This window comes from Carassius gibelio, chromosome A13 (assembly GCF_023724105.1).
Source record: "Carassius gibelio isolate Cgi1373 ecotype wild population from Czech Republic chromosome A13, carGib1.2-hapl.c, whole genome shotgun sequence".
NCBI classification, from domain to species: Eukaryota; Metazoa; Chordata; class Actinopteri; order Cypriniformes; family Cyprinidae; genus Carassius; species Carassius gibelio.
The window spans coordinates 11,223,825-11,251,595 of NC_068383.1; the positions used below are offsets into that span (position 1 = coordinate 11,223,825).

Genomic DNA, 27,771 nt, shown 5'->3' on the forward strand with positions numbered 1-27,771 from the left:
TATTATCATGAGTAAATACATTGATAATATACAATTCAGTTTCCATTAACAGGATCCCAAATCTTATTTTCTTTTTCAATAAATCATGTGTAGAAAATGCCGATTGTCAACATCATGTGTACAAACTAACTTTAGCAAAAGTGCTAAATGAGCTTTCAGATTTAGGTGCACTAGCCACTTTTCTTGCTAGGTTAACTGTACGTTGCGTAGTAGTTTATCTATGAGGATGTACTTCAATATACCTCAATATACAAAACTAGGACGTAACTAATAATTTTAAACGGAAGAAGCAGATTGACGGACTTTCATAATATAATATCATATATAGATCAGTGGTTGCAATACAATTTCTGACCCGCCAAATATACTATATTCTAAATAATACTGTACATATTTGACCTTTAAATAAAACCATAGCATTTATGAATGAAATATCTAACGTTACAGAAAGAAGAAAGTAACCGGTTCCTGATGATCATGGACTAGAGATGCTCTCTTTCAATCACGTGACAAGAATCCATCCAATCAGCAGCAAACTTTACGACCCGGAACTGATGTATCCCAGTTGACCTTTCTGCTGTGTTTTTGTTGTCTTTGATACTGTGGGGAAAAATATAAGGAGCTCACAGGAGCAAACCTTTGCATAAATAGGTGTAGTTTCCCGTCTGCTGGAAAAGAGCTCGAATATGTGTGGGAGGTTCACATCGATACGAAGACAGAGCAGAAAAAGAGAGCAAGTAACGTTATGATTATTTGATCCGTAATGAAAGTGAACAAACTGACAGTAAAGCCGCCCATCTAATATAACGTTATAAACACTAGCGTGAAGTACTGAAGGAGTATAGTTATTTTTCTAGCAGAAATAATGCCCGATAGTGTATTAATAATGTATGCTTTTCATTTTGATTTAGATTTGAAGGCTTCGCCTAATTATGTAAATTAAATTAAATAAAAAAAATGTCAGAGTTATTCTAATACCCATTCTAAATCTGACAATAAATATATGGATTTGAAAGAAGCACTCATCAATTTTACTTTCCATTAGCCTAAAAATCCTGCTTTTTGTTATCACTCACTTAGCATAGCCATTCACAACAACAACATAAAACTGCTGGTTAGGAACTTTATCTATTTCATGTCTGACCCAATGCACGGGGGCTAGCGGTTAATAGTGTATTATATAAACTTTAAGACCACCCAGATTCCCTGCCAAGGACCCTCAGTAGATTTTATATATATACATATATATATATATATATATATATATATATATATACATATATATATATATATATATATATATATATATATATATATATATATATATATATATACATATATATATATATATATATATATACATATATATATATATATATATATATATATATATATATATATATATATATAAAATCTGAAATTAAGTTAAAAATTGATAGCTTGAATGCACAGTAAGTCGCTTTGGACAAAAGCGTCTGCTAAATGCATTAATTTAATTTAATTTTAATATACATACATACATACATATATACAGAATATGTGTGTGTGTGTGTGTGTGTGTGTGTGTGTATGTGTGTTTGTGTGTGTGTTTGTGTGGTTCGAGAGTGAGAGAGCTTCTCTGAAGGATAAACATTTTCGAGAAGAATTTTAAATCTTAGCTTTCTCGTTTTGCAGCAATCCTTATCAGTTGCAGATATGACTGTAACCATAACTTTTATTTTCAGTTCTAAGTTTCTTTTTTTCTTTTCTATTTTTACAGCAACTAGTGTGGCAGGAAGTGTGCTTAAGATGAACATGGATACTTGTAATACAGATATGAATAGGTAAGTTATTTATTAATTGTATTTATTTTTTATGGGTTAAAAAAAGCTGAAGCTTGTTTTATTTTTTAATCAAATCAGCCATGGGGATGACGAAGAAATGTCTGGATGTGATCTCCACGAGACCTCCGAAATCAAGAAATGCAGTCAGGCAGTCATGAAAGATAATGACAATCTGTGTGAATCAACAAGAAATCGTAAGGCGCAGAATGATGATCCAGTGGACCAGACGCTGCCCTCTGTGCTGAACATTGACAAGGACACAAAAGGCATCAACGATAGAGAAACTCCTGATATTAATGATGCAAGCATTCAAACGGAGGCAAGCAATGGAGAAAAGGCATTAGAATCTAGTTCACCAGATGCCAAGCTGGGCAAGATGACTTCTTCAGAGATGTCAGGGACAAACCTTAATTTGTCTGGAAATACGAGTGACACATCAAGCATAGATGTGGATATGAGACCAGCGAGTCCAGCATGCAAAGAGTCTCTGTCCAGCAACTCATCTGCCTGCACCAACTTGCAAGAGCCCCATTCGAGTGTTGGCCCAATGGTGGAGCCCAAAACAACAATTCCCAGTTCAGAAGCTGTAGAGAACATAACAGACGAATGTGAAGTGACACCCATGGAAACAGATGACACAGAGGGGCAAAACTCTGGTGCTGATGCTTTTGTTTCTTCAAATGTTGTTCAGAATGAACCTGATAGTAACCAGACACAGGCGTCTTCTTCAGAAAGGTATTGTTGTTTTTGGAAATATTGCTGTAGAAAATGGTTTTACCACATTATGCACTGATATTAAAAGCTGGGCTGTTACTGATCATTATTTTTATAAACGGGCCGATTGAAATTCCATACTATTTTGTTGAAATAGATCATTAAAAACTAAAAATGCAAAACCATATATATATGCAATGGATTATAGTAAGGCAAATAACATAATTTGTTCCATCTCTCCAGTGAGCAAGTGTCAGCAGAGCAGAAAGAACAGGAATGGCTCGGGACCCCAATAGAGGAGCTTAGAAGAATGCCTTGGTGTGGACAGTCCCTGCCACACCTCAGGGCAACAGACAATCACAAAGTACTCGTCAGGGTAAGCCATGCTCTACACAGCACTTGGCAGTGACACTGTGATGTTCTCGGTCAGCGCCTAAGGGCTTCCTGTCAGTTTGAGTTTAACGCTTTTGTGGATGTCCAAGCACCTCTATGCAGTGCCTGCACAACATAGAACTCAGTGTTTTGATGTTTCATTGAAAGGATTTGAACTAAAGTGGATGAATAGTACTTAAATTACTGTTTTTAATTCATATTTTACAATACAAGCAGGCAACCAATATGGAAAAATAAAATATTGTTATCCTTTATAATTTCAGAATGACATACTGACCTGATAACATAATGTTTGTATCGATTCAAAAGTAAGATGAATTGGTAAATACCTAGTCTTTCCCTGTTTTGGTTTATAGACAGACCTGCTCAAAGAAGGTCAAGTCCCTCATCCATATCCGAGCAAATACAGAGATACCTGGGATGATATGACCGTAAAGATGCCTTGTTCAGAAAAGAACCTGTTTCCTGTGGAGAATGAGGTAATATCTTCTTAAAGGTTAATCAGTGCCATGTAGAATTGTCTCACTAAAACTTAATTGCCTTTTAAATTATATAGACTTTGCAATATATATGAAAGTGAACTGAAAAGCTTATACTATTTATTAGGCTCAATATGAAGTCAATTTGAATGCATGGTGTCTATTTGATGTGTATTGTGTGTCTTTTCAGGATGTAGTGCAAAGTCGGTGGGAGTTGATTCGTACAGCTTTGGAAGGAGAATGCAAAAGTTCACTTGATATAAAGGTAAGTTTAGTTTTTTAGGACTTTATGTAAGGTTGCCGAGAGAGCTCAACACGCTGCAAATGAAAAAACCCATGCAAACTGAAAAAACACCAACAAATTAAGAAAACATCTCCATCATCTTTTTGAAAACACGTCTGCTGTAATTAACTCTTAACAGAACTAAATGCAGAAAAATGCTGCAAATACACACAACGCTACCAAATAAAGAAACGCACTGCAAATACAGAAATGCACTGTAAATACAGATAGACCACAATGGAATTTTTAAAAGAAACGCAACAAGGGACAAAGTGACATGTTTATCAGTGTCTGCTCTGAAAGGTGAGAGTTTTTTTTAGCATACTAATCATATGATTCCATTGCTTTTTGGGGTTTTATTAGGCTAAATAAACTGATGAAGTACACAAGTTCTGTAACTGTGAAACATTATGTAAGCTGGTTAGATAATTTTCAAAACTTCCTCTACAAAAAGTAACCATGGTTTTACTATTAAAAAAACATTGTTGCTATAGTTAAACCATGGTAACTACAGATTATCCATGGTTTGCTACACTAACCATAGTTTAACCATTGCATTTGTACCACTGTGGCTCTCTTGGCCACTGTGTTTATGGAATGAACTGTTGTATGTCAACGTGTAAGTATAATGTCTAAACACAAAAAGAAAGTTAGTGCTAAATGATTAAGAGATGAATTCCACCAGAGGGTGGCAGAATTGCTCCAAGATGTGAGGCATCCTTTTCTTTGCTTAGTTTAATGATCTCATACATTTTATAGTTTTACCAAATGGAATTGTTTTCTTATTTGGATATAGTTCAGTGGTTAACATTTCCTTAGATATGAAAGGCATCTAAAAACTGAATTGTTGTTCATATTTTTATTTTTTTTTAACCCTTATAATCTTACAGGATGCAATATCGAGTTACAACATAGTACATGCTAAAAGATGGGACTTCACAGCTTTGAACTATCTCTGCACTGAGGTAAGAAATACTTTTTTTCAGGAAACATAACACCGATTGCGTGTTTTCTTTTGTTTAAAATAGAGATGACCAAAGATAGCTTGCTGTCCAGTTGTCCATTGGATTTGTGTCAATATCATGTGTTAATGTACAAAGAATTTGACTAACCTCATCTAGATGTAGTTCAAAGCACTCCAAATAATGTGCATGCAAATTGATGATTTGCATTTAATAGTGACATTAATGGAAATTCAATCAGAAATTACTAATAAATTAAGTCTACAACTTACACAAAGCACTAAAGAGTTTAAACAAACTGTACATACAAAAATAATGAGTAATTCAGCATTGCATTATGTTTGCACAGTAAAACCGAATGCAGCGAAAAGTGAAGAAACAAGTTTAATTGGATTCTTAGCCAATGCTAGAATAAACCATTTTACTTAGAGAAAGTGAAGCGGCCCCAGTTGGTTACATTTCACTTTATGATACATTTTTGACCATCCATATCATAACCGCTGCTTGCATATAATGAAAGCTCTAATGTTATGGCGTTAATGAAGTGAGCATCCTAAAGTCTGATTTCTTGTGGTGTGTCACAGTTGGGACCAGAAGGCCTCATGATACTAAAAATGTTCCATCATTGTTTAGTCTGACTGGTATGAATTTACTGGCACACTAAAGGCATCACGCTCTTCAGTCAGAGAGAAGAAGCAGGTTAGCCTCCAAGTGGATACGCACCAAGCCGTCCGCGTCTGCCCCTTCTGCTAACTCATCCCCGGGGATCTCTTTGCATCCAGCAGTAGTCAATTAAGACAGAGGTGGGCACACAGCATAACGAGCAGCAGCTGGCAGAGGAAGGCCAGGGAGATGAGGGTCCTGTTTACTGCAAATAAAAACACTCAACAGATGGGCCTTGGTCTTCTGAACAGCCAGAAACTGGTCTTGATGATAGCTCTGCTAGGGAGATGACTTAAGAACGCTTGAGGGTTGTTTGCTACTATTCAGTGATATTGAGTGCTCCTATATAACAGTTCACATTTACTATTGTTCAGCAAATGGATTGCATTGACCGACAGGAAGCTAATATTTGAAAGTAACGTTATTGTGAGCTGTGCTTCACACATTCCTGCACTACTGAAAATAGATAATGGACTAAATTTTGCTAATATCACTGCACCTCAATTTCTCAATTCAACCAATGGGTGCAAGTGTATTAAGTGGAGAATAAATTGTCAGACAGTAACCTCATAATGTGTGTTACCCACCAGGCATCAGTTTCATTATGCTATATCATTGTTAGGTGACTCATAAATGAGGATGATTTTGAGGCATAGGATTATGTAGATTATCTTCATCATTTAGCCAGCACTTTCTTATCGGAAGTGGTAATACATTTCATACTTGTACAGTTACTTGGCAATGATACTTATGCTTCCATTCTATGGGCACTTTACTATCCCATGAGGCCAAAGAGAGAGGGTTTATGAATGGCAGTGAAGTATATAATATGAAAAAAGTGACATGACACACAGCCAAGTATGGTGACCCATACTCAGAATCGTGCTCTGCATTGAACACACACCCGGAGCTGTGGGCAGCCATTTATGCTGTGGCGCCCAGGGAGCAGTTGTCTTGCTCAAGGGCACCTCAGTCGTGGTATTGCAGGCCCGAGACTCAAGCCCACAACCCTAGGGTTAGGAGTCAAACTCCAATTTTGTGAACAGTTGCGAAGTAAATTGAAATTCAAATGCAGTACCTACTCGGACAATATGCAATTTCAGACACACTGATAGTCATTGTGTTACATGAAAGTCTTAATCACCTTTAGTTCTGGTTGTATAGTTTTTCTCCAGGGTTCAGTAAATGGCAGACTTTGAACTACGTCGTATCTTAGATTAGTCAAACGTAATTTTTATATAATAGTGCTATTCTTATAGCTATGGCTTCAGCCAAGACGTCAGAACATCCCCTCCATGCTTAAGATGATTTGATAGAGTAATCTTAGACCTGTGTAAATCAATAGCTGCCCGTGACTATTTATGGATATATCAAATTTAATTAACCACAGCCATTAAATCTGTGAGGGAGCCAATTAAAGCCATTAGCAAAGTGCACCGTGTTCTAATGATTCATCAACTCTCCACTTAAAGGGGCCATATGATGTGATTTCAATTTTTCCTTTCTCTTTGGAGTGTTACAAGCTCTTGGTGTATAAAGAAGATGTGTGAAGTTGCAAAGACTTAAGTCTAAAATCCAAAGAGCCACCTAAAATGGCTCGTTTAAAAACACCCCCACATCTCTACATCACTATGTTGGAAGATTTGCATAATGCTGCCCATATTTTCACACAAAGAAAGAAGGCACACCTTTTATTCTTGTTGTAGTATTGTTGTTGGCGCTGTTGCCATGTTGTATAGATGCTGTGTGTTTCACTGAAAGTGAAGGGTTTTAATGTTTATGTCTCGTCGCTCCGGCCGTACAGAGCATCACAATATGTTAAGGGGTGTAACATTTCCGTCACATGCTTGAGGTATACGGCCAATCACAACGCACTGGATAGCTGGCCAATCACAGCACACCTAGCTTTTCAGACCGACGAGCCTTGTAAAAATTGACGGGGCATAGAGGAGAAACAATAATGTACAGTATGTGGAAAATAATGTGTTTTTTTTAACCTTAATACATAAACACATTTCTTTACACCAAATAATATTCTTTTTAGCAGCATCATGTGACCCCTTTAAGAGCTTGAGCTGTGCCTCTACTCTTTGGCTCATGCACGATTCATCATCACGTTTCTCAGTGTTTTTCCATCTTTTTGCCATACTCATTTTAGTACTGTACTGTTTTGGTGATCATGCATCAAACCTAAGGCCCAACCTTAATGATGACATGCTGTCATGTTTAAAAACATAATCTTGTTATCTTTATGTTTGCATTTCATGCTAATCAATGTAGTGTTGTTCTCATCTTAGCTGTAATTAAGTATGGCAAATGTTTTTATTTTATTTTTATTAGTCTGTACTAGTGCCATTTTTTACTAAATTGTCTGGAATATTATTAAATATTATGGTACTATGTAGACTTTTGTGAAATAATATCATTGTGTGCAATAAATATTTAAATGCTTTTAAGCCAGCTGTCTTATTTCGCTGTATCATCAACAGAGGTCACTGGTATGTCAGCCTGGAGAGTTGGCAATTGATTTTCAATTTGAGAGATTAAATGAAACATCACTGAACAGTGGTCAGTTAATAACTGTAAGGTAGTTCTGAATCGTGCATGTCAAATGTGTGCTTGTGCTTTGTCAGTCAAAATGTTTTTTTTTAAAGCAGAATATAGAGTAAAAAGACCACATCAAAAAATAAAGCCATCTTTACGCAATGCAGCATACAGGCCATAGTGAAGATGTGGCAGCTCTCACTCTCTCCGTTGGTTCTGTGTTAATGAAATGAAGCATCAGTGCAGGCTTAAGGCTTATTCACACCAGGAACGTCAACTATGAAGATAACTGTAATGATACCTATATTTGTGTCCACATTATCGCACAATAATAATTCTGTTTATTAGAAGTGCACACTGCAGTCTTCGGTGTATTTAAATGCTTGAGCTTGTAGAGCAGGATGGATTCTGATTTACTGTCTATGTCTTTGTAGTTCATCAGGCGAAAAAAAATGAAATCTTTTAAAAGTGATTTTAACAATATCGTTCCTCTATTGTTAATTTTATAGTTGTGCTGTGGTCTGTGGATAAATTTAGAACGATTTCTAAAAGTATTGTTATAGTTATTATCTTTGTTATGAACAGGCCTTTAACATTTGTTATTGTATATTGTAGGTTTAAATGTAGAATTTAATTTTGAAATCATTTTAAATGTTTAACATATGAAATTATCGATATAGAAACATTAAAATATGCAGTTATTGTGATTTAAATGCATCTTTTAATTGGTCTTGGTTGCATGATTGTGGAAACCTCGGAAATCACTAAAATAAATTCCTGTTTCCAGAAGTTATGCATAAGTTAGATACAATATTGGTGTTTGTGAGGGCTAGACTTAAACTTCCCAAGCCTGGCATGATGCAATCATTGTGTTTGTTTAGGGTAACTGCTTGTGACTAACGGGGTCACGCATGCTACTATCTGAAAGCTGTGTGGATTTTGAAATGTACATTTCAGGATGGATGTTTGTGTTATTGGAGACTTGTGGAATAATGAGTATGATTATTTAAATCTATTGGCTATGATTTGAACATATTGATGATGAAACCCCAGCAAGAAGAGCATTACAACAGTTTTTGTAAGCTATTAAATAACATTTAAACATTTAACATCACTAGTCTAACTATTTGTTGTGAAATAAAGATGGTTTAAGTACATTCTGCACAAATTTTAAATATTACTCCCATTATTTCTCAATTTGATTAAATCTCAAGAATAATTTGCAATATAGTTGTCGTCTGAATGGATCACATGCATTCTGTAGCTGGGTTTATATCCGGTGTTATTATGCATCTACCCATGCTGTAACGCTATATCGTCCATATATCGTCAGAGGTGCAAATAGGATGGCTCTCTGGTGTCTTAAAATTGTGTCGGTTACCGCAGGACTCCAATAATTGTCACAAAGCTGAGCGGCTGCCGGGATTTTGATTGACAGCAGAGGTGTAATGGCTATGGAAAGAAGCAAAATACAAATTAGGACCCGTCTTGTCATAAATTGTTGTTGAGCCTTAGCCCTACCCTGAAATGAAAGTGTCAGAGCAGTGGGCTCTGATAAATTCTCACTGCTGGCTCAGTGCACAGAACTCCACTTCAAGCATCTAGCCCTCCACAAAAGCCTTCGCCTACACAATCTTCTTTCAGTATCTCAGGATAGTGGGATTCCCTGCAGCCAGCACAGTGTTTGTGTTAGCATACCGACATGCAATGAATGGAACTGGTTGATTTTGTAAGAGAGGAATACTTTTTGGTTTGGGACATTAACTGCCCATTTTGTTTTATTTTATATATTAGTTTGGAGCAACATGAGGGTGTGTAAATAAAAAAAAAAATCATTTTTGATGGTGAACTATCCCTTTAAAGCCCAGAAAATGCCGTGTAAAATACTAAGCATGATATGTAATGTACACATAATTTAGAATCACCAAGAAAAATCTGCTATTTATTTAACTTTCATATACTCAAAAATCAAAATAATGACTTTGGGATGAGGGGGATGAGGGGGAATGACGGAGGCTATTTGATTTAGTGAGGTCTAACTCCTGCAACCTCAGCTCAGGCCCCTCCGGCCTGACGGCTCTCCTCACTCATTAGACCCAGAGGAACACTTTACGATGTCAAGCAGGTCATTACTTATGACGGCATTTAGTCAGGCCTCCTTTGTGACTGTATAAATGCTCCTTGGTTAAATTGTCAGGCGATGCTTCCCATCCAGAAGAGCCCTGCACCACCTCTCCTTCCTCAAACCATTTGTGTCTGTTCCAGGAATCCCATTTAATCAGCTGAGCACGCTCAGTAACCTTGATGAAATGGGCCTGTGACTGAGCGTGCAGACAATATATTTGTAAATAAGTGTGTTGTAAATCTGTGTGATGATAAAACAGTAGCGTATTTATTTTTCCCGAAATCATACAAGGTTGCTGAGCCAGCCTGCGCTGTTTTGACAGCCTCAGCTTCAGATTGAATATCACAAAGCAGTGCTGTTGGCCTGAACCGAGATCTACGGTGACGTTTCTTAGCCATATTTTAACCGAAATGAAAAGTTCACGGAGGGCTTTGTCTTTATTTCCAGCTCTGTGATGTCATCCACCAGTGGGAGCTCCGCTAATATCACAAAATTATGTCTCTGTAACCTCTTTGTGATAGATCAACCTTTATTGCCTTTTCGGATACGAGTGAGTTTTTTTCTTACTACACTGACAAACCGAGTGGTTTTATTTATTAACTCCCTGAATCAAGCTTTTTAGATGCTCCAAACAAGAGAGAGATAAAATGATTAATATCATATTTCATGTGTTTATCCAGTGTGCTCTGAGCTTCTATGTGGTTTGCAAAAATTTAAAGCAATCTTTTTTAGTTGGTGAAAGCCAGCAGCCCAGGATGCAAATAATTTTTGTTCACCTATTGATGTCATCCTGACAGCATGACATCTTAAGGTGTTTTTTTTTTTTTCTGACACATGAATAATGCTCTCTATGACAAGTCGACAGCTGGGTTCAAGTGTCTTATTCAACAATATGGCTTCTTCTTCTGACAGTTGTTTTCCATTAAATGGTGTTTTAGGGAAAAAGCCCCAGGAGCAGAGAAACCCGTGCTGAAAAGGCTTCATTTTTTATTCTATTTTGTACAAGACCGTTGACATTTTTTTTCTTTCTTATTAGATTGAGGACATAACATGGTAATGTTGTCCATCTTTAATTGGTAATAGTCAACAGATGATTCATTCTCTTAGCAGAGTTGTCCCGTCAGTGAAGGCATTCATAAGAATTGTTTTCTTTTTTGTAACAACAATTTAATAGACAAATTCAATCTACTTTTTTACCATGCCAATAAAGCCATTTGTATCTTAAATCTATACTTCTGTTCAAAATTTGGGGTCAGTAAGATGTGACTTTATATGACTTTATATTTATGAAAGAATTCTGAAAGAATGTATCATTTGGTTTCAATGGTTTCAACTGTTCATAACATTGACAAACTTAGAAATGTTTCTTGAGCAAATTAGAATGATTTCTGAAGGATCATGTGACACTGAAGACAGGAGTAATGGCTGCTGAGAATTCAGCTTTGCCATCACAGAAATTTCTTACCTCGTAATATATATTAAAATACAAAACAGTTATTTTAAATTGTAATAATAATTTGCAATATTACTGTTTTGATTAAATAAATAAAGCCTTAGTGAGCATAATAGACTTCTTAAAAAAAAAAAAAAACATTCAACATTCTTATAGATCCTAAACCAATTTAAATTGTTGTGTACATTTAAAGTGTGAACAGTCCAGTTTCTTTTTTTTTTTTTTAATTCAAATCAGCTATAGCTATCAAACCCATTTAATCTCTCTCTTGCAGGGTATGGAAAATGAAGAAGTACAGCATCTTTTTAACGTCACATTGCCAAAGATGATGAAACTGGTTTTGAATACACCCAAGATTTGCACCCAGGTAATGCTATACAAAATCATATGCTTTCTTTCACATTGGCTTGGACAGATGCTCAGGTTTTGGGGCAGAAATTGATGGGTAGTGATAATCATGTCTGGCTAAAGGTTAATGGGCCCAGCGTGCTGCTGTGTCAAACCAGTGGCTAGTGAAGGACACTTCCAGATGAGCACAACGCCCTCATTAGCACCTGAACTAATGGATGCCAATGGTAGACGTCCATCAGCCTAATTTCTGTCATGAGAACAATACTCTTGAGGGATATGTTCTTAAATGCATCCCTAATTTAATGCTTTAAGTTTTCACAAAAATACTTTTATGTTAAACCTCATTTTATCATTTTATTTCCGTGCTGAAAAAAATGGATGAAACCAACCAGATGGTTGGCTGATTTTAACTGGTCTTCCAGCCTAGTCATAGATGGTTTAAAGGCTGGTTTTAGAGGGTATTGACCAGCTAAGACCAGCCAACCAGTTTTACAAATAAACCTTTGTAGTTTATATAGTACTAGACACAATGAAAATACATAGGCCTACACTTTATTGGCTGAATAACTGGCGCGAAGATGACGCACAAGCTCAGTCTGCAGGTAGAGATTGAGGCTGCAAGAGAAAAGGTGAAGACTGGAGAGCAATGGCGCAGTTTTTGATAAAACATGATTTTGACGACTTCATTAAGTTTTGTTTTATAGAAAACTCTTTTTAAAAGATTTTCGTTTTGTATAAATTGTATATTCATTATGGCGAGCCTGCATTGTCACCTTCATGTTTGCAGTGACACAGAAAACACCAGTTTATTACTAAACAAATAAAGAGCGACCCCAAGGAATGAGTGAGCGGAGCGGAATATTCAGAATTGCGCTCTCCGCTCACGAGCTCTGATCGGAACAAACCCGAACCTCACTGTCTGCTGAACTTGCAGAAACATCAAAATAGACAAAGCCAGACTAGACTATTTTAGTACAAATTATGATCTTATTGACAATTTTTTTTTTAGAATTGCCAAATATAGAATGTAATGGTTTTTTTTTTTTTTTTTCATAGTTCCTACATCTAGGCTATGGCCCAATGACGCTACGATAAGCATTTACTACTTTAAAAAAAATGTGGGGCAGGAAGCGGGCCGGGTACAATATTTTCTTTTTCTTTTTTTGCGGTCCGAGTTGCGTGTGGGTTAGTTGAAAACGTTGGTCGGGTGCGGGTTGTTTATTCATTGACCCGCGCATCACTGATTTAGACATGACGAGGCAATTTCCCATTCAGTAAGCTAGCTTTTACTCCGCCATTGAATCACTGCTTGTGTAAGATCTTGCACAAATATTTGCCTCTAAGAATTCAGGACTTTTTGCCCTTGAAAAGAGATAATCTCTCCTTGCTCAGATGCACTCTTTATTCACATGTATTTTATTAATGTTTGCATTGATTATTCATCTATACTGCCCTTAATAGTCTATAAGTCTGATTAGCAGAGATGGATGACGCTCAGTGTAAATGCTGCTGGCTGCACACGGCACCTTAATTACTGCTGGCCATTTGCTTAATGTAATTCTGTCTCCCTCTTTGGTCAGTTGCTAAAATAATTGTCTTTGCCTCTCTCTCCTCTTCTACAGCCAATCCCGCTGCTTAAATCAAGGATGAATCAGTCCTTGACCATGTCACAGGAACAAATTGCCTGCCTTCTTGCCAATGCCTTCTTCTGTACATTTCCCAGACGCAACTCGCGCAGGTCCGAGTATGCCAACTACCCTGAGATCAATTTTTACAGGTACTGCCTCCTCTTCTATGGCGTCGCTCTGGAGACCTGTTACATATATTTAAGTTATTGTCTGACGTTTTAAATTTCCATCTAAATCAGGTTTATATGTAGGCTGTGAGGTAAGTCACGACATGATTTAATTTAGCTTCCCATTATCTAGTAGTCTGTATCTATTACATTTACAATGGATTTTGGCCTGTTAATGTGGCACGTGGACGCCTCAAGTATCAAATTTAGTAAAGGTTCATCTTTACTAAAATTACACTCCTCCACATTCACAAAGATTTCGTCTGTCGTTCTACAGCGTGTAGAGGAGACAATGTGTAGGAGTTTCTCTCCTCACTTAAATTGCAGCTCTACAATAAAGCCACTCATGTGGTACAGTACTTAAATCAAGCCTTTAAGGGCTGATTAAAACAAACAAATGAGATACTAGAGAGACTGATGTGAAGTGCGTGGTCATCCATCAGATAACAGCTTGCATTCTTGCTGGCATTGTCTTTAAGTACTTTTCCACAATCCATGCTGTTATTGACACCAGTATTTTATGGTTATTCCCAAAGACTTACTTTTGATTAAACTTTTGTGTGATCTTATCTTTAAATCCATTAAATCCTAACAATAATTATTTTAGCATTGTAAACACTGCTGTTACATGAACTACAAATTGGACATCTTGTTTATTCAACTAATTGAAAATGAACGTTCAGGAAATGGATCAGGAAACCTGTTTGAAAACAGTCATCATTTTAATTTGATAAAAGTAGAGGTGCAGAAATGAGATTCTTTATCTTTAATATGGCTTTAGTAAGAGCACTTGTCCTGCAAAAATGCCTGTTGTAGATCGTCTCTGTTTTAATGAAGTTGTTTTCATGCAAGTCAGAGTCCATCCTTTAGAAACTCTTTAAGAAAACTGCCTGTGGTTGGTCGTGCTGCACACTTGCAAATAAACAAAGCAGCCCTCAATTTTACTCTGTCATGCTGAGATGGCTATTGGATTCCCCAGGCACTTCAAGTACTTATGCAAACTCCTGGACATAACAGAGGAGCTGTAATACATTTAGTTTAAATTTGAAGCCCATTGACTTGTTTCTGCCTTTTTCTTCCCTGCTGGACATAATAGTGCTCTAGATAATGAAGGTCTGAGCGATATCAGCATTAAACCTAATTGGTCATTCAGGAGAGACACAGAATGTGTGCGAGCGTCATATGCTAACAAACAAGTAACACTATTGCTGTTTTTTTAAGTAGTACTATTTAGGATGTTGTGGGCCGTGACCTCAGCCACGCTGAAGAAAACAAATTTCAGCAAGACCGCAGAGCATCTAGACTGTGGATCGTTACAGTGCAGCCCACTTTAATTGCGTGACTGTCCATCAGTTTACTCATTGGCTTGAGCAGTGCTGCTATCAAGCACAAGGCAATTTAGAGATTGCTTGTTTGGCAGAGCTGTCAAAGTCTGCCCTCTGGGAAATGACATATAGGCTTGCTGAAGATATATTTACTTTAGTTTCAAAATGTGCACATCAAAGCAAGCTTTCCTGGTACACCTGTAAAACTATCAATACATATCCACCTATGAGATCTGTACAACTGTCTTTGTTTCTTGTAAAGATTCAGATTGATTACATCTGGCTTCTGTTGCCATGTTCAGTTCTGTGAGACTTACATTGTGTAGCAAGCACATCGACTGCATTTATTGAATATGTGTGTGTGTGAATGGGGTAGGCTGTGTCAATTTTTACATAACTGTCCATTTGTCAAGAATAAAGCAGCTATAATTCTAGATATCCTCAATCAATTTAAATTTGACTGCTTTGACATTTTTGTCTTACAGTAGGCAACTGTGGGGGGGAAATCCTTGATCACGTACAACAGTGCTTCTCAACTGGTTTGGCCATGGGACCCACATTTTCCCACGGTCATCAAGCCGCAAACCACTTTAATGCAATATAAACAAAAGATTTCCTTACAAAATAAATGCTATTCTTTTGAACTTTCCATTTATCAAAGAAACCTGATAAAGCTTCACGTTTATACATGCTTAATAACACAGAAGTATTAAGCAGCTGATGTATTAAGAGAAGTTAAATGGCCCTAAATAAGCATATTAGAATGATTTAGTACTTAAATTAGTTATTAATTAAATATTATTTAGGTTGAGACATTGGGATGGCTTACCATAAAACTTCTTGCACACTTTACCCCATAGCTACCATTTAGTGATAAACACTACATTTAAAAATTCTTACCTAATGGCAAAATAATTAACAAGGTTTTTATTTATTTATTTATTATTATTATTATATTATTATTATGGACACAAAACACATTTACTACCTTGTACAGTACTTTAGAAAAACAGTTTAGCATATACATTTCATAAAAAAAATAAAAAAAATTCCATTTGACTCTAGCAATTTCCAGCTTGTCATGTTATTGAAATCAGGTTTATAAAATCCTTTAATAGGTGCTTGTCTTGTTGAATCAAATCAAATTTTCTCACATATTTCTCACATTAAAGGTCAGCAATAAGTTTCTTACAAAAAGGCAAATATTTTCCGTCAACAACAGATTACCTTCTGGGATACATTTCATAAAATCAGGCCCACCATCAAAGAGACTATATAGGAGGCTTCAATAACTCTGTCTTCCTTCCCAAAGGGCTTTTAGTGCATCAGTTTTTCCTCTATCATTTCATTTGTTCCACCTTTTTCCCCCTGCTTACTCCATTTACATCAAGTAAGAGGAAGGATGAATGCAAGTGGAAGATGGTTAGCTTGTAGACTGCAGTATTCTAAATGGAGAAAGCCATTTGCTGGGGTGGGGGGAGGTATCACGGCTGCTCACTGTAAGGCTTTTGCTATTTAGGACTTTTAAAAGCAAGCCTGCAGTTCTTTAATGGTCTTTAGAGGAATGAAGAAGTGTTCCTCTCTGCGTTGTCTTTTGTGAAATGGGACATGAGCGCAGCACTGAGCCCGCAGGCGCGAGTCCATCTTATTGTTGTCCTGACAGAGAGGCCATCACAGGCAGGCGTGCTGAGCAAACAGGACTCTGTGAGATGAAGCGGCAAAGTTCGATCACACGGAAGGCCTCTTTCTCTTCACGTGTTCCCAAGAATGATGCACTAAACTGCAGAAGTTGGTGCTGGAGCTCATATACGTTGACTTTGGGAACTAAACGTCTCCCTCTAATGGTCGTTTATGAGTGCGTTGATAATACATCCTATGAAAGTGAACATAAAGATTGTGTGAAGTGTGTCTCTAATCAACATTTTTGGGTGTCTTTATCATTCCCTAGACTGTTTGAAGGTTCCTCCTCACGCAAGATTGAGAAACTTAAAACTCTTCTGTGCTATTTCAGAAGAGTCACTGAATCAAGTAAGTCTGGACCTGCCACCTCACAGATATCCACTTGATTCTAAGTCTTTCTTTAAAGTGGTATAATTGATGTCTATTATATTCCAGTTTTTTTTTTCAGTGCCCACTGGCCTAGTCACATTCACAAGACAGAGCTTGAGTATTTTTCCAAAATGGGAAAGGTACCTTATTCTTATTTCTTGGTACAGTGGTGGTGTTGGATTTATTCATGAAGACTTACACTTACTTATTTTATTATTATTTTTATACTTATTTATTTACTATTAATTAAATCTCACATTTATTTCTGAATGTGCTACAGCTAGAGGGCTCTCTGACATTTCAAGTAGTTCACAGAGATCACTTGCTTTGTGCTTGATGAATGAACATTGGCACGGTGTAGTCACTTTGGGCAATTGCTTCCTCTGGCAGTGCAGGCCTCTCTGTTTTGCTTATCAGAAAACTCTTACCGCTGAGATGGTTGTATTTCAAATTGCTCAAGTCATGTTGTAACGTTCCACCCTTATTTCACTATAGCATTTCTAGCCTGCCACTATTTATGGTGCAATTGTTTAACAGTACTTGTAAATGAATGTTTTAGTGAGTGGTGGTTATTTTGGCCTTGGTGTTTTGATGAAATTATTTTTGACCTTTAGTTCAAAGAAACCGCTCACCCGTCTTCATATCACCTGTAAGGGCACCATAGAGGATGAGGGCTACGGGATGCTTCAGGTGAGAATGTCATGCATGGATAGTTTTGAGTGAGAAGTCTGCCAGATTATAGATTACTTTGATGCAAAATACCTTTTCTGTCATTCTCTTCTTAAGACGGACATGTCTGCATAGTTGTTCATTACACTTTTTTTTCTAAGTTAACTCTGCTGATTCTGTTCAAGCTTTGAATAATTCAGGCAGTTTATCTCAAACTAGAACACAAGAATAAATAGTATTTCCCCAAAACAAATTCATTGGGACAATCTATGTAATCGGTGCCTCTTCCAGTTTGCCAATGTAGGCTTTCTTTCTTTCTTTCTTTCTTTCTTTCTTTCTAAACGACTTGAAGAAAAATGAAGTTTCATTATTTTGCAAAAGAGAAGGCTTTAACTTGTTCTTGAAAAATAACCTTTATTAAGGGATGATAATGCCATAATAATAAACGTATTTATTAAATATTGACTTAGTTCTATTTATTATAAACATGAACTGTAGTTTTGTCATCTGTCTCTTTAAATGCTTAAGCTCTTTAAAGAAGGATGGATCTTTTTGTTGATATGCTGATTTATTTTGTTTTGTTTTGTGGCATTTTTTTTATAGATTGTCATATTCTTATTGGAAGTAACATGTCAAATATATCCATGACCCAGTATGAAAAAAAAAACATCTCCGTGTGTTGACCAAACTGACTAAGGTTCTGTAGATCTGTTGGCCTCAATCACGTTCCTCCCTGAACCTTTCGAGTTCATTGCAGTGTCATTCTGCCGGGGTCTTCTGCCCTTCTCCTTTTCCCATCTCTCCCCAGTTGGGGCAGGGCACACCCTGACAGCTGATGGGCTCACATGAACAGCCCTAGGAGGTCCCAAGAGCCTGGGGTCCTGCTGGCTGGATTGACGGATGCTTCCGGAAGGGTGGGGCGGTCTGACAGGTTGTCAGTAGTGCTGAAGAGAGGCATGGCAGTCGGAGCTGGAGTTGAGTGACCCGATCAGCGAGATCATCTGGCAGCCTGCCAACCTCCCTCCCCTTCTCTCCTCCGTCTCACTGAGAAGGCTGTGGCCCAGTGAATCCAGCCTGACAGCCTGCAAAACATAGCCTCAAAGGGGTCCCACACTTCCCCTCTTTCCTTTTTCAAAGTTGTCCTGGACTAATATTAGCACTGCTGCTAACACTCATAGTCCTGGAATTATAAAAATGCATAACAATAGGAGACAGCACTGAGGAAATGGCTTCCACAAAATAATACCAAGGATGAAATAACATTTTATTTCCTTTAGGGCAGCTGAACAGTTTAGCAGAAGATGAATATGTATTTTTCTTTGTGCTGCAGGTGGACTTTGCGAACAGGCTGGTGGGTGGAGGGCTGACAGGTATGGGCTTGGTCCAGGAGGAGATACGCTTCCTCATCAACCCTGAGCTCATCATATCACGCCTCTTCACAGAAGCTCTGGACAGCGACGAGTGCCTCATCATCACAGGTCAGCACACACACATGCACATCAGTGGAAACGGTCCACTCCGCCCTCCCATCTGTCCTGCACATCATCACACATCTCCGTCTGATTGATGTCAGCCACCACTGAAGTGTCTCGTTCTGCCCTTCTAGCTGTTCAAAGAGCTGTTGTCTAAAAAGTGTAAAATATTAGCTTTTTTATAGTTGGATGAACCTATTGCCCATTATATAATTGTTTGTTATGGGAATGATAAGGAATTGAACTATTCTGCTTCTGTAATAGAGGGTTTTCAAACTTTCTAATGCCAAGGACCCCCAAGGATAATGATATTTTTTGCCAGGGACTCTTTTCAAAAAATCTTGGGAGATTGTGATCTTTTTTTTTTTTTTTTTTTTGTACTTGACTTACAGTGAACAATTCGTCACAAGCCTTGCACAAAACAGCAGAATGTGTTGCTTCAATTGCAGTCGGAGATGGCCACAAGTAATTCAGTGGTTCACTGAGTGTATCAGATTGTGTTTCATTCACTGAAACGATTCATTCACAAATTGGACAGCACTACATGACTCCACTGTCACAGTGTTTAAGTACATTGTTTGAAGCAATATTGTAGACATTTGAAAACCATTAATAGAAATGAACATCATAAGATCATTTAGCTTATTTTGTGGGGTTTGAATCAAGACAGAGTAGAGTAATCATGGATGTTATAAGGTATTTATTTTTAATGCAGAATCCGATTATCAGTGTGATCAGGAATGTTTTCATCCGCTAATGAAGTTAGTCACTGTAGGCACACTTCTCTAACATTACTTATAGTGAGCTGAATAACACCTCACATTTTTGCCACAAATAATTAGCATTTTCTCACAGAAGCTTGTGTATACTTTCAGCTCCATTCTTACCACCCCTTCCCCTGTCCTCCCTCCTCATCCAATTTGACTGTTAATCCATTACATTGATTCAGGCTGGACTCAGGGCAGCCCTGTTATTCCTCATTTCTCTCTAGCTGAATTGCCCTATATTTCACCCTCCAACTCACTGTGCTTGAGTCAACACGCTAAGTGACAAACCCCCTTCCCTTCTCACTGCATATCTCTCCCTCTTCCTCTGTGTCTTTCTCTGTCTCTGTGCTATTCTTTCACCACTCTGTTCCTCCTTTATGAACTGTGCTTTTTTTGACTGAGGGGCAGGATTGGAGAGGAGCCCTGGTCATGAGTAAGTGTCTTGCATCCGTTACATTACAAACGGTTTGTCTCTTTCTTTCCTCACTTGTCTGTAGCATGTGATTCCTGCTGCTCCTTTCCAACCTCTATTGATACAGAATGACACATACACTCCAAGGGAAGTAGAAGATAGCAGTACTTCAGTGACAATCAATAAGAGAGAGAAAAAAAGGTTTTAATGCTAGTCAGTTCAGTATTAGCAGTACTTTATTTACCTGATGACTATTGGTTTTGATTACTAGCTGTGAATTCTTAAAATCAAATTTTAATTGACTCAAAGTAGTTTTTAATGTTCATCAAGTTAATCACAAATGATTGGTCATGGAAATGCAATTTGTCAAAAAGTGCAACGTAAATGCAGCCTACAAGAGCTGCCGCTCTGTATTATGTTAAACAGTAATACTGACACAATATTCAGATATTTTGATGTTTTTGAGAACGTTCAGTTTTGGTGACCATTGACTGTCAATGTATAGGCAAAAAAAAAAAAAAAAACATTTATTAAATATTTACTTTTTTTTCCTTTTTTTATTGTATTTTTATTTTTTGCTTAAACCACCCATTCGAATAATTACAATGAAGCAAGTTTAATTTAATTGAGTAATGCTTGTAAATTACATGGCAATCCAATTATGGATGCATGTTATTTTAGTATCAGATATATTGTAATATAGCTTTTTTTTATTTGTTTTATTTTTATATATTTTATTTTCATTTTAGTATTTGTCAATTATTTAGTATTTGTTCATTTTAGTATTTGTATTATTGTTTTATTATTATTTTTTGTTGTTCTTAAAAAAAATAGTTTAACTTAATCCAATAAAATAAAAACGAATGAATACAAACTATTTTTAACCATTTTTATTTCAGTTTATTTCAGGTAACTTTTTTTCAAAAGTTATCGTTGCTGTAATAACCCTGATGTGTCATAAATGTTCCTCTAAATTGATAGTTTCTCTCAAGGGAGATTTGAGCCTGAGAAACTGTGATGCCTTGGAGAAACTGAAATGTTTGACCACCTACCTGGTTATAGAAAAAGGTTTTTCCAAGGCTGATACCTTGATGTGCCATGTTTCTTTGTTTTCTATCTGGTGTTGTAGACAAGATACAGAGTGTGGTTTGCATTTTCCTTTTACTCTTTTTCTCACTAAAATGGAACAGAGTTAGCATAGTTGAATACTCCTCTTATATTTAAGGAACGACTGTAGTCACAGCTATGTAGAAATGTTGTGCTGTGATTGGCTGTTGCCCGCTCACACACCTGCTGTCCTGTCCATTTCTCATCCAACAATGCACAGGACTCAAACTGTAGCACAGATACACAAACTGTTAATCAGAATATTGTGGCTTTCAAACCAATAGGTAATTTCCTGGTAAACCAGAAAAGGTTTGATAGTTAAGGAACAGATGTGATTATACACCATTGAGAAATCATTTTCAGAGCTGTGTTAGTGAGTTGTAATTCTGGAAATCAGCCTCAAAGTCACTGTAAACTTGGAGCTTTCCACCCCAGTCACAAAATACCCTCACGTGGAATCAAGCTCAGATATTAGTCATCTCTCTCTCTTTCACCCCACTGCCCCCTCCTTCCACTTAATGGTATTACCTCTTGGCCACTATGAATGACTGCAGGAACGGCCGTCTCTAATGGATCCAGCCATTCCATCACAGTTATTAAAACAAACGAAATATTCATCGTCATCTCCGTTTCTATTGCACTGCAGCTCGCCTTTGCAGTGAGTCATATCCATATCCCGCCAGAAATGCATCATAACACACACTCCTTAATGCTCTCTTTCTGCGTCAGTAGACTTGGCAGAAATGCTGAAGCATTGGTACAGGGACTGGATTTTAATCTTGCAATTGCTCTTTGTCAGAGTGCCACAGAAACTGGCCACAAACTCTAATTAGATCAAGGTGAGGGAGGAGGATCTTCGTGATAGTTGGGAAATGCACAGTGTCTGGAAGCATTTTTTTCCATCACTTAACCAAGTGGTTTGATTTGAGTGTTCTAAAATTAACAAAATAGATCTAAACAATTAAAAAAACAACCGAGAAGGTAGTTTGTTTCCCGTATTTAATTAATGAGAGCCCTTGGAGTATATTGGAAAACTATGTATAGTTTTCTACATGGATATTTTAAGCACAAAAATAACAACAACAACAATGACAATAATATTTATATTAGTTTATAAAATATCTTTTAATATAATAGTTTTGCAGTTTGACGGGCATCTTATTATAGATAATGAAATCTTTATACACAATAAAAAAAGAAAAGAAAATTGCAATCATACAGAAGCATAACTTCTAGTTGGTTATAAGAAGTGGTCAAGTATTATAATATGGTTGTTTCTGATAGAACTAAAATCATTTGGTTTCCTAGATTGAGCTTATAAAATATTTTATAAGCTATAATAATAATAATAATAATGACTATTGCTAAATAATAATGCTAAATTATTGCTATTATAATTAATAGCAAATATAAATCTCACCTGTATGTTCACATAATTTAGATATTGTGTTTATCTAAAATTATTTCTGTTTATAATACATTGGGGACAAGAAAAAGCTATTCATATCTTATGCATTTGTTTTATTTATTTGGTCTTCCTTTAGGCACAGAGCAATACAGCAAGTACTCTGGCTATGCAGAGAGCTTCAAATGGAAAGCCAGTCATAAAGATGAGATCCCCAGGTAATGGCAGTAATGGATTACTGATAATACTAATTTAAGGAAATGTTAAATGAAGTCAGCTATCCTAAATATAGCCAAGACACACATGCCATGGTCTGCGGCTAGTAAAAATGAGGAATGCCTGGAATTAAATCTTTTCCCATGCGTAGAGACGGGTGGCAGCGGAGGTGCACCGAAATTGTGGCCATGGACGCTCTGAGATTCAGGGATTTCATGGAACAGTTTCAGCCTGAAAAAATGACCCGGGAGTTAAACAAGGTCAGCAAAGGTTTCAAGCAAATATTCTTCTGTGTTTCAGACGGATTACACGAAATGACAAATCCTCGACCTCTGTTAAGCTGTAATTGCCTTTGATTTCCTCAACCATGCCAGTCTGAGTTGCTTAGAGGATTTAATGAGGCATGACACGAGTCATCTTGTGAGTCTCCCGCAGTGATTAGGTTATATTTGTTTCTCGATGATATAAGGATGTCCCTTTTTTCAGGCATATTGCAGTTTCATGCGACCTGCTGCAAACCCTGAGAACCTCTCTGCTGTTGCCACAGGAAACTGGGGATGTGGTGCGTTTCGAGGTGACACGCAACTCAAAGGTACATGCAGGTCATGGAATGGAAAGTAAAACCATCATCTGTTCCTCAGAATGTGAAACTACACAGTTTTGAAGATGGACTCTTATAGGACATTACTGTCTGAATTTTCATGCACCAATATTATAATTGACCATTATTAAGAATCTAGCAGTTAATTATTATCATTTTATGGCAGATATCTCATAAATGGCTGATAGTTAATGTCTGTACTGCTATACTGTCTAATAAAATAAAACCTTAATTCAGCGGTTTAAATGCTACGAATAAATGTAGGCATCACAGAATTATAATTTGGAGTATGAGAAATGCTTTATGTAATCATACATAGTGAGCTGAGCATATTTCTCTCTAGATTTTTTTTTTTTATATAATCTCAGTTTTTTTATTGTCTTTTAGTAATCAGACAATACAGAGAAGTTTTGAAGAAGTAGTTTTTTGACCCAAGACATGTTTTTCCACTTTGCTGGTATTGATCAGCTGACACACATTTATGTTTTCCATTAAAAGTGTAACTGATTTTCCAGCCTCATCCATTAATTCATGGCAAGCTTTTGCCAGCTGAACGTTTTCTGTTTTAAGGATGGAAACGGTTTCATGAGATGATTCCATCTTTGATAGTTCATCATTGTTGAACCATGGGCCTTCAGTGTGTTTGTACATAGTTAATTTCTTATTATTGCCACACAGTAAATTAATCTTGAGGCTGAGTCTTTTGAGCCAATCCGTTTAGTTTGGCGCTGGTTTGACTGCAGATTACCCATTGTAATTGGCTGCTCTTATTTGAACAGTGTTCATTCATCAGTGGGCTATGTTCAACCTCTTTAAATATTTAAACTCTTTAGACTCAATTTGAAGCTGGGTGACTAAGATTGAGTCTCTTAATAGGGGTTGTTAGACATGGATTATTTACTTTTTAAAAATAATGGGATGTGTCAGTCATTTTCTATACAGCTAGGAACATGGGCAAAACTAAAGAATCCACACTATGCCATTAGTGAAGTATTACACAACTTTAGTAATTCGGGTTGGAATCTATCAGTATTTACTCGGGACCTTCTGAGAATATCAGCAATATGTCATATTTAGAACATGCAGCGGATGATTGGCTCTTCATTTTGCTAATAGGGGGTGGGAGGAGGTAATCTACACAGAATATCTCTCCTTTTGTATTCCATATTCCCATGCATTAATGACAGGAATCCATGCATAAATATATGCATGTCATTTCTGTTCAGGGATGCATTCTTTAAAGAGAAATGAATGGTAAACATGAAAGGCTTTCTAAATGGTATTTATGGCGTCAGCAGGCCCAGTGAAAATGTGTCCATTTGTCCTTCCAGCTCTGCTGCAGTTGATGGCAGCTTCTGAGGCAGGGAGAGATGTGGCCTACTTCACTTTTGGAGATGAGGAACTCATGAGGGACGTGCATTCCTTGTACAAATTTCTTCAAGACAAATTTGTCACTGTCGGTAAGGGGCTTGTTACATGTGCTTTATTTTTTGATCTGTTTCAGATTTCTGGGATACATTTTTAAAAATGGATGTTTGTCCTGTTCTTATTGGTCTGTCTTCATTTCAGGCTACGAAGCAACAAAAGTTGATTAATTTTAAAATGTAATTTATTCCTCTGATGGTAAAGCTGAATTTTCAGCAGCCATAACTCCAGTCTTCAGTGTCACATGATCCTTCAGAGATTAATCTAATAGGCTGATTTGCTGCTTTATATTTTAGTAGAAACCATGATACTTTGTTTTCCAGATTCTTTAGTGTCTTGAAGAACTTTGACAATGATGTAAAAGTCTTAACTGACATTTTTGATCAAATTAAAGTATTCTTACAGAATAAGTGTTAATTTCTTTAAAACAAATCATCCTGACTCTAAACTTTTGAATGGTTGTGTATGTGTGTGAAAACAAAAAAAAGGAAAAATAATTAAATTAAATACCCTGGCAAGTCAAATAAATATGAGAAACCGTCCGATAAATTCACCAATTTTGAAATTACTGCAGTATTGAGCCATTTGTTTCACATTGTTAAATGATACCATTAGTGCTCTTCGGTATTGTGAAGTTCTGCCTCAACTGACCCCACTATTTCTGTCCCATTTTTCCTTTGTGACGTTTATTGAAACCTTTTTGAGAAAACACTGTCAGCCATCTATTGTACTAAAGTGGAGATGGCAGTAAACTCATGTGCAATGTGATTTATGAATGGCTCTAGACTCGTCTGACGCCATGATGCTCGCCATCCCTCAAATCTTTTTTCTCCTCTTTCTCTTTCTCTCTCACTCTGTCCCTCAGGCATTCTGTACAGCCACTTAAAGCAGTACTCTATTGTGGTGTCTAAGCATCTCCAGAGGCCTAACATCAGTCTCTATGGCTACATCTATGATAAAGTTGGGATAAATACGGACCTGGAGCCCAGTCCCAGCGACAGCGACAGCACCTTAACCACTGCGCCTTCCCCCTGTCCTGCACACTGCCATTAATGCTGGTCCACGGTTAACTCAACCTGTCCAAATGTCTCAGCACTTTCTTGTCCTTTAGAAATACTTTTTGGGTGATTGTCTAGAGAGCACATTATGCCTTCTTTTCTTTTCTACCAGTGAGTAAGTTTCAAGTCACAATGAATAAGGGGACGGAAAGTATAGCAATAGACTGTAAATCCTTATTTCTGGTGAACATAATCTAGGTTTAATCCCGGGATAGTTTTTCCTGTAATGTCAGACAAGCTTCCCTGGGATCAAGCTTACTGCATGATCTTGTGGCATTAAATGATCCAGTTGGGTGACCAAGGTTTAGTCTTTTCTTTTTTTTCCAGGAACTAACTTATTTACTGATTTACAATAAAGTGTGTAGAGATAATTAACAAAATATGCATGAAAACCTCTAACTACACAGTAAATTCCCCTGTGACACTTTATTATGAAATATATTGCACAAGACTTTTCCTTTTTTTTTTTTTTTTTCTCAAATATGAGAAGGTTTGATAATGAAAAAAATGTATTACCTGTTGAAAAACAACTTGTATAATCACACTAATGTAATTGCTGCAAATCAGATGGTGGGAAAATATATGTAGTCTCTGCATGGCATTTTTAGCGATTTATTATTCTCAAGGTTTTTTACCGTACCATTCATTGTTTTGATTAAAGGCACCTTCAAGAAACAGGGTTGATATTTAAAGGTAGTGAATACTTTCATATGTTTTGCTCTTTATTGTATTATGATTTGATAAATAAAATTGTTGATTCAGACACTTGTCAGCTGTTTTTTTCAACACGTGGATACAAACCTCAGTTTTTAACAGCTGTGGATGCACTGTATTTAAAAACTTTCTTCTTTCTTTCTTATTCTGCAAATGTAATAGGGCAGCTTCTTTTCCAGTATTTAACTCTTGATGCTGACAATATACAAGTTTATGACTTAAACATGCTAATGCTTTCACTCAAGTACACACATAGATCAGTTTAGCGCTAGTACAGTGCTTATGATTTATGAAATATATTAAATTACATATTCGTCAATGTCATCTATTCAAGTCATCATAATGAAAAATGATCCTTACATTTTTTGCCATACTACATTATTGTAAGTTTTAAGGTTAAGATTTATCTTTCTGATGTTTCTTTTACATTTATTTTTAAGTCACATTTCAGTTGAACTAAACATTTTCTTTTCTTTTGAAATGTCATGTAAACACTTAAACACTCACAATAGACCTAGATTGTGGCTTGGTTTTGTCCAGCTTGTATACACCAGTGCTGCTTAGTCAGACCATGTTAGAGCCTTAAACTGTAGTTCTAGTTTGACCCAACTGACCTCTTTTGATCACCTTTTGTTATGACTGTTCCCAAATCGACTCGAATGCTTTTGAAGGATTTCATCAGTTCAACCCAAAGCACAAGTGCAACTTGGCAATCAAAAGATGGAGCCTTATAAGCACACTATTGTTTTATGATGAACAGATGCAGTATCCCCTTGTTTCTCAAATACTGGGCTCAATAAAGGGCCAGACTTTAACAGAAATTTAAATGTCAATGAAACTAGTTAAGAGGCATTACTTTCTTGTCAACATTTTGTTTCATGAAGAATGAAATTGTGGGTGTGGAAGTACCAAATTATATTTCCTTTTTTTTTTTTTTTTAATGATTGTTCAGCTCCGTCTGTTTCA

General features: G+C 36.7%; 1 protein-coding gene across 2 annotated transcripts; it reads left to right on the forward strand.

The window, feature by feature from the left end:
• The first annotated feature begins 567 nt into the window (after positions 1-567).
• On the forward strand, positions 568-26,854 carry LOC128026145 (poly(ADP-ribose) glycohydrolase). 2 transcript variants are annotated; one of them, XM_052612907.1, is made up of 18 exons: positions 568-733; positions 1,760-1,823; positions 1,902-2,558; positions 2,781-2,913; positions 3,287-3,409; positions 3,600-3,674; positions 4,583-4,657; positions 11,714-11,806; positions 13,413-13,567; positions 16,859-16,938; positions 17,039-17,099; positions 17,574-17,649; positions 18,959-19,106; positions 22,931-23,009; positions 23,159-23,267; positions 23,494-23,599; positions 24,940-25,068; positions 25,899-26,854. In XM_052612907.1, the coding sequence occupies exons 2-18, from the start codon at positions 1,789-1,791 to the stop codon at positions 26,084-26,086; spliced, it is 2,322 nt and encodes a 773-aa protein (XP_052468867.1). In that variant the 5' UTR covers positions 568-733; positions 1,760-1,788; the 3' UTR covers positions 26,087-26,854. The 2 variants fall into 2 exon arrangements, with proteins under 2 accessions (XP_052468867.1, XP_052468866.1); XM_052612906.1 differs by having other exon boundaries at positions 569-737.
• Positions 26,855-27,771: the final 917 nt, after the last annotated feature.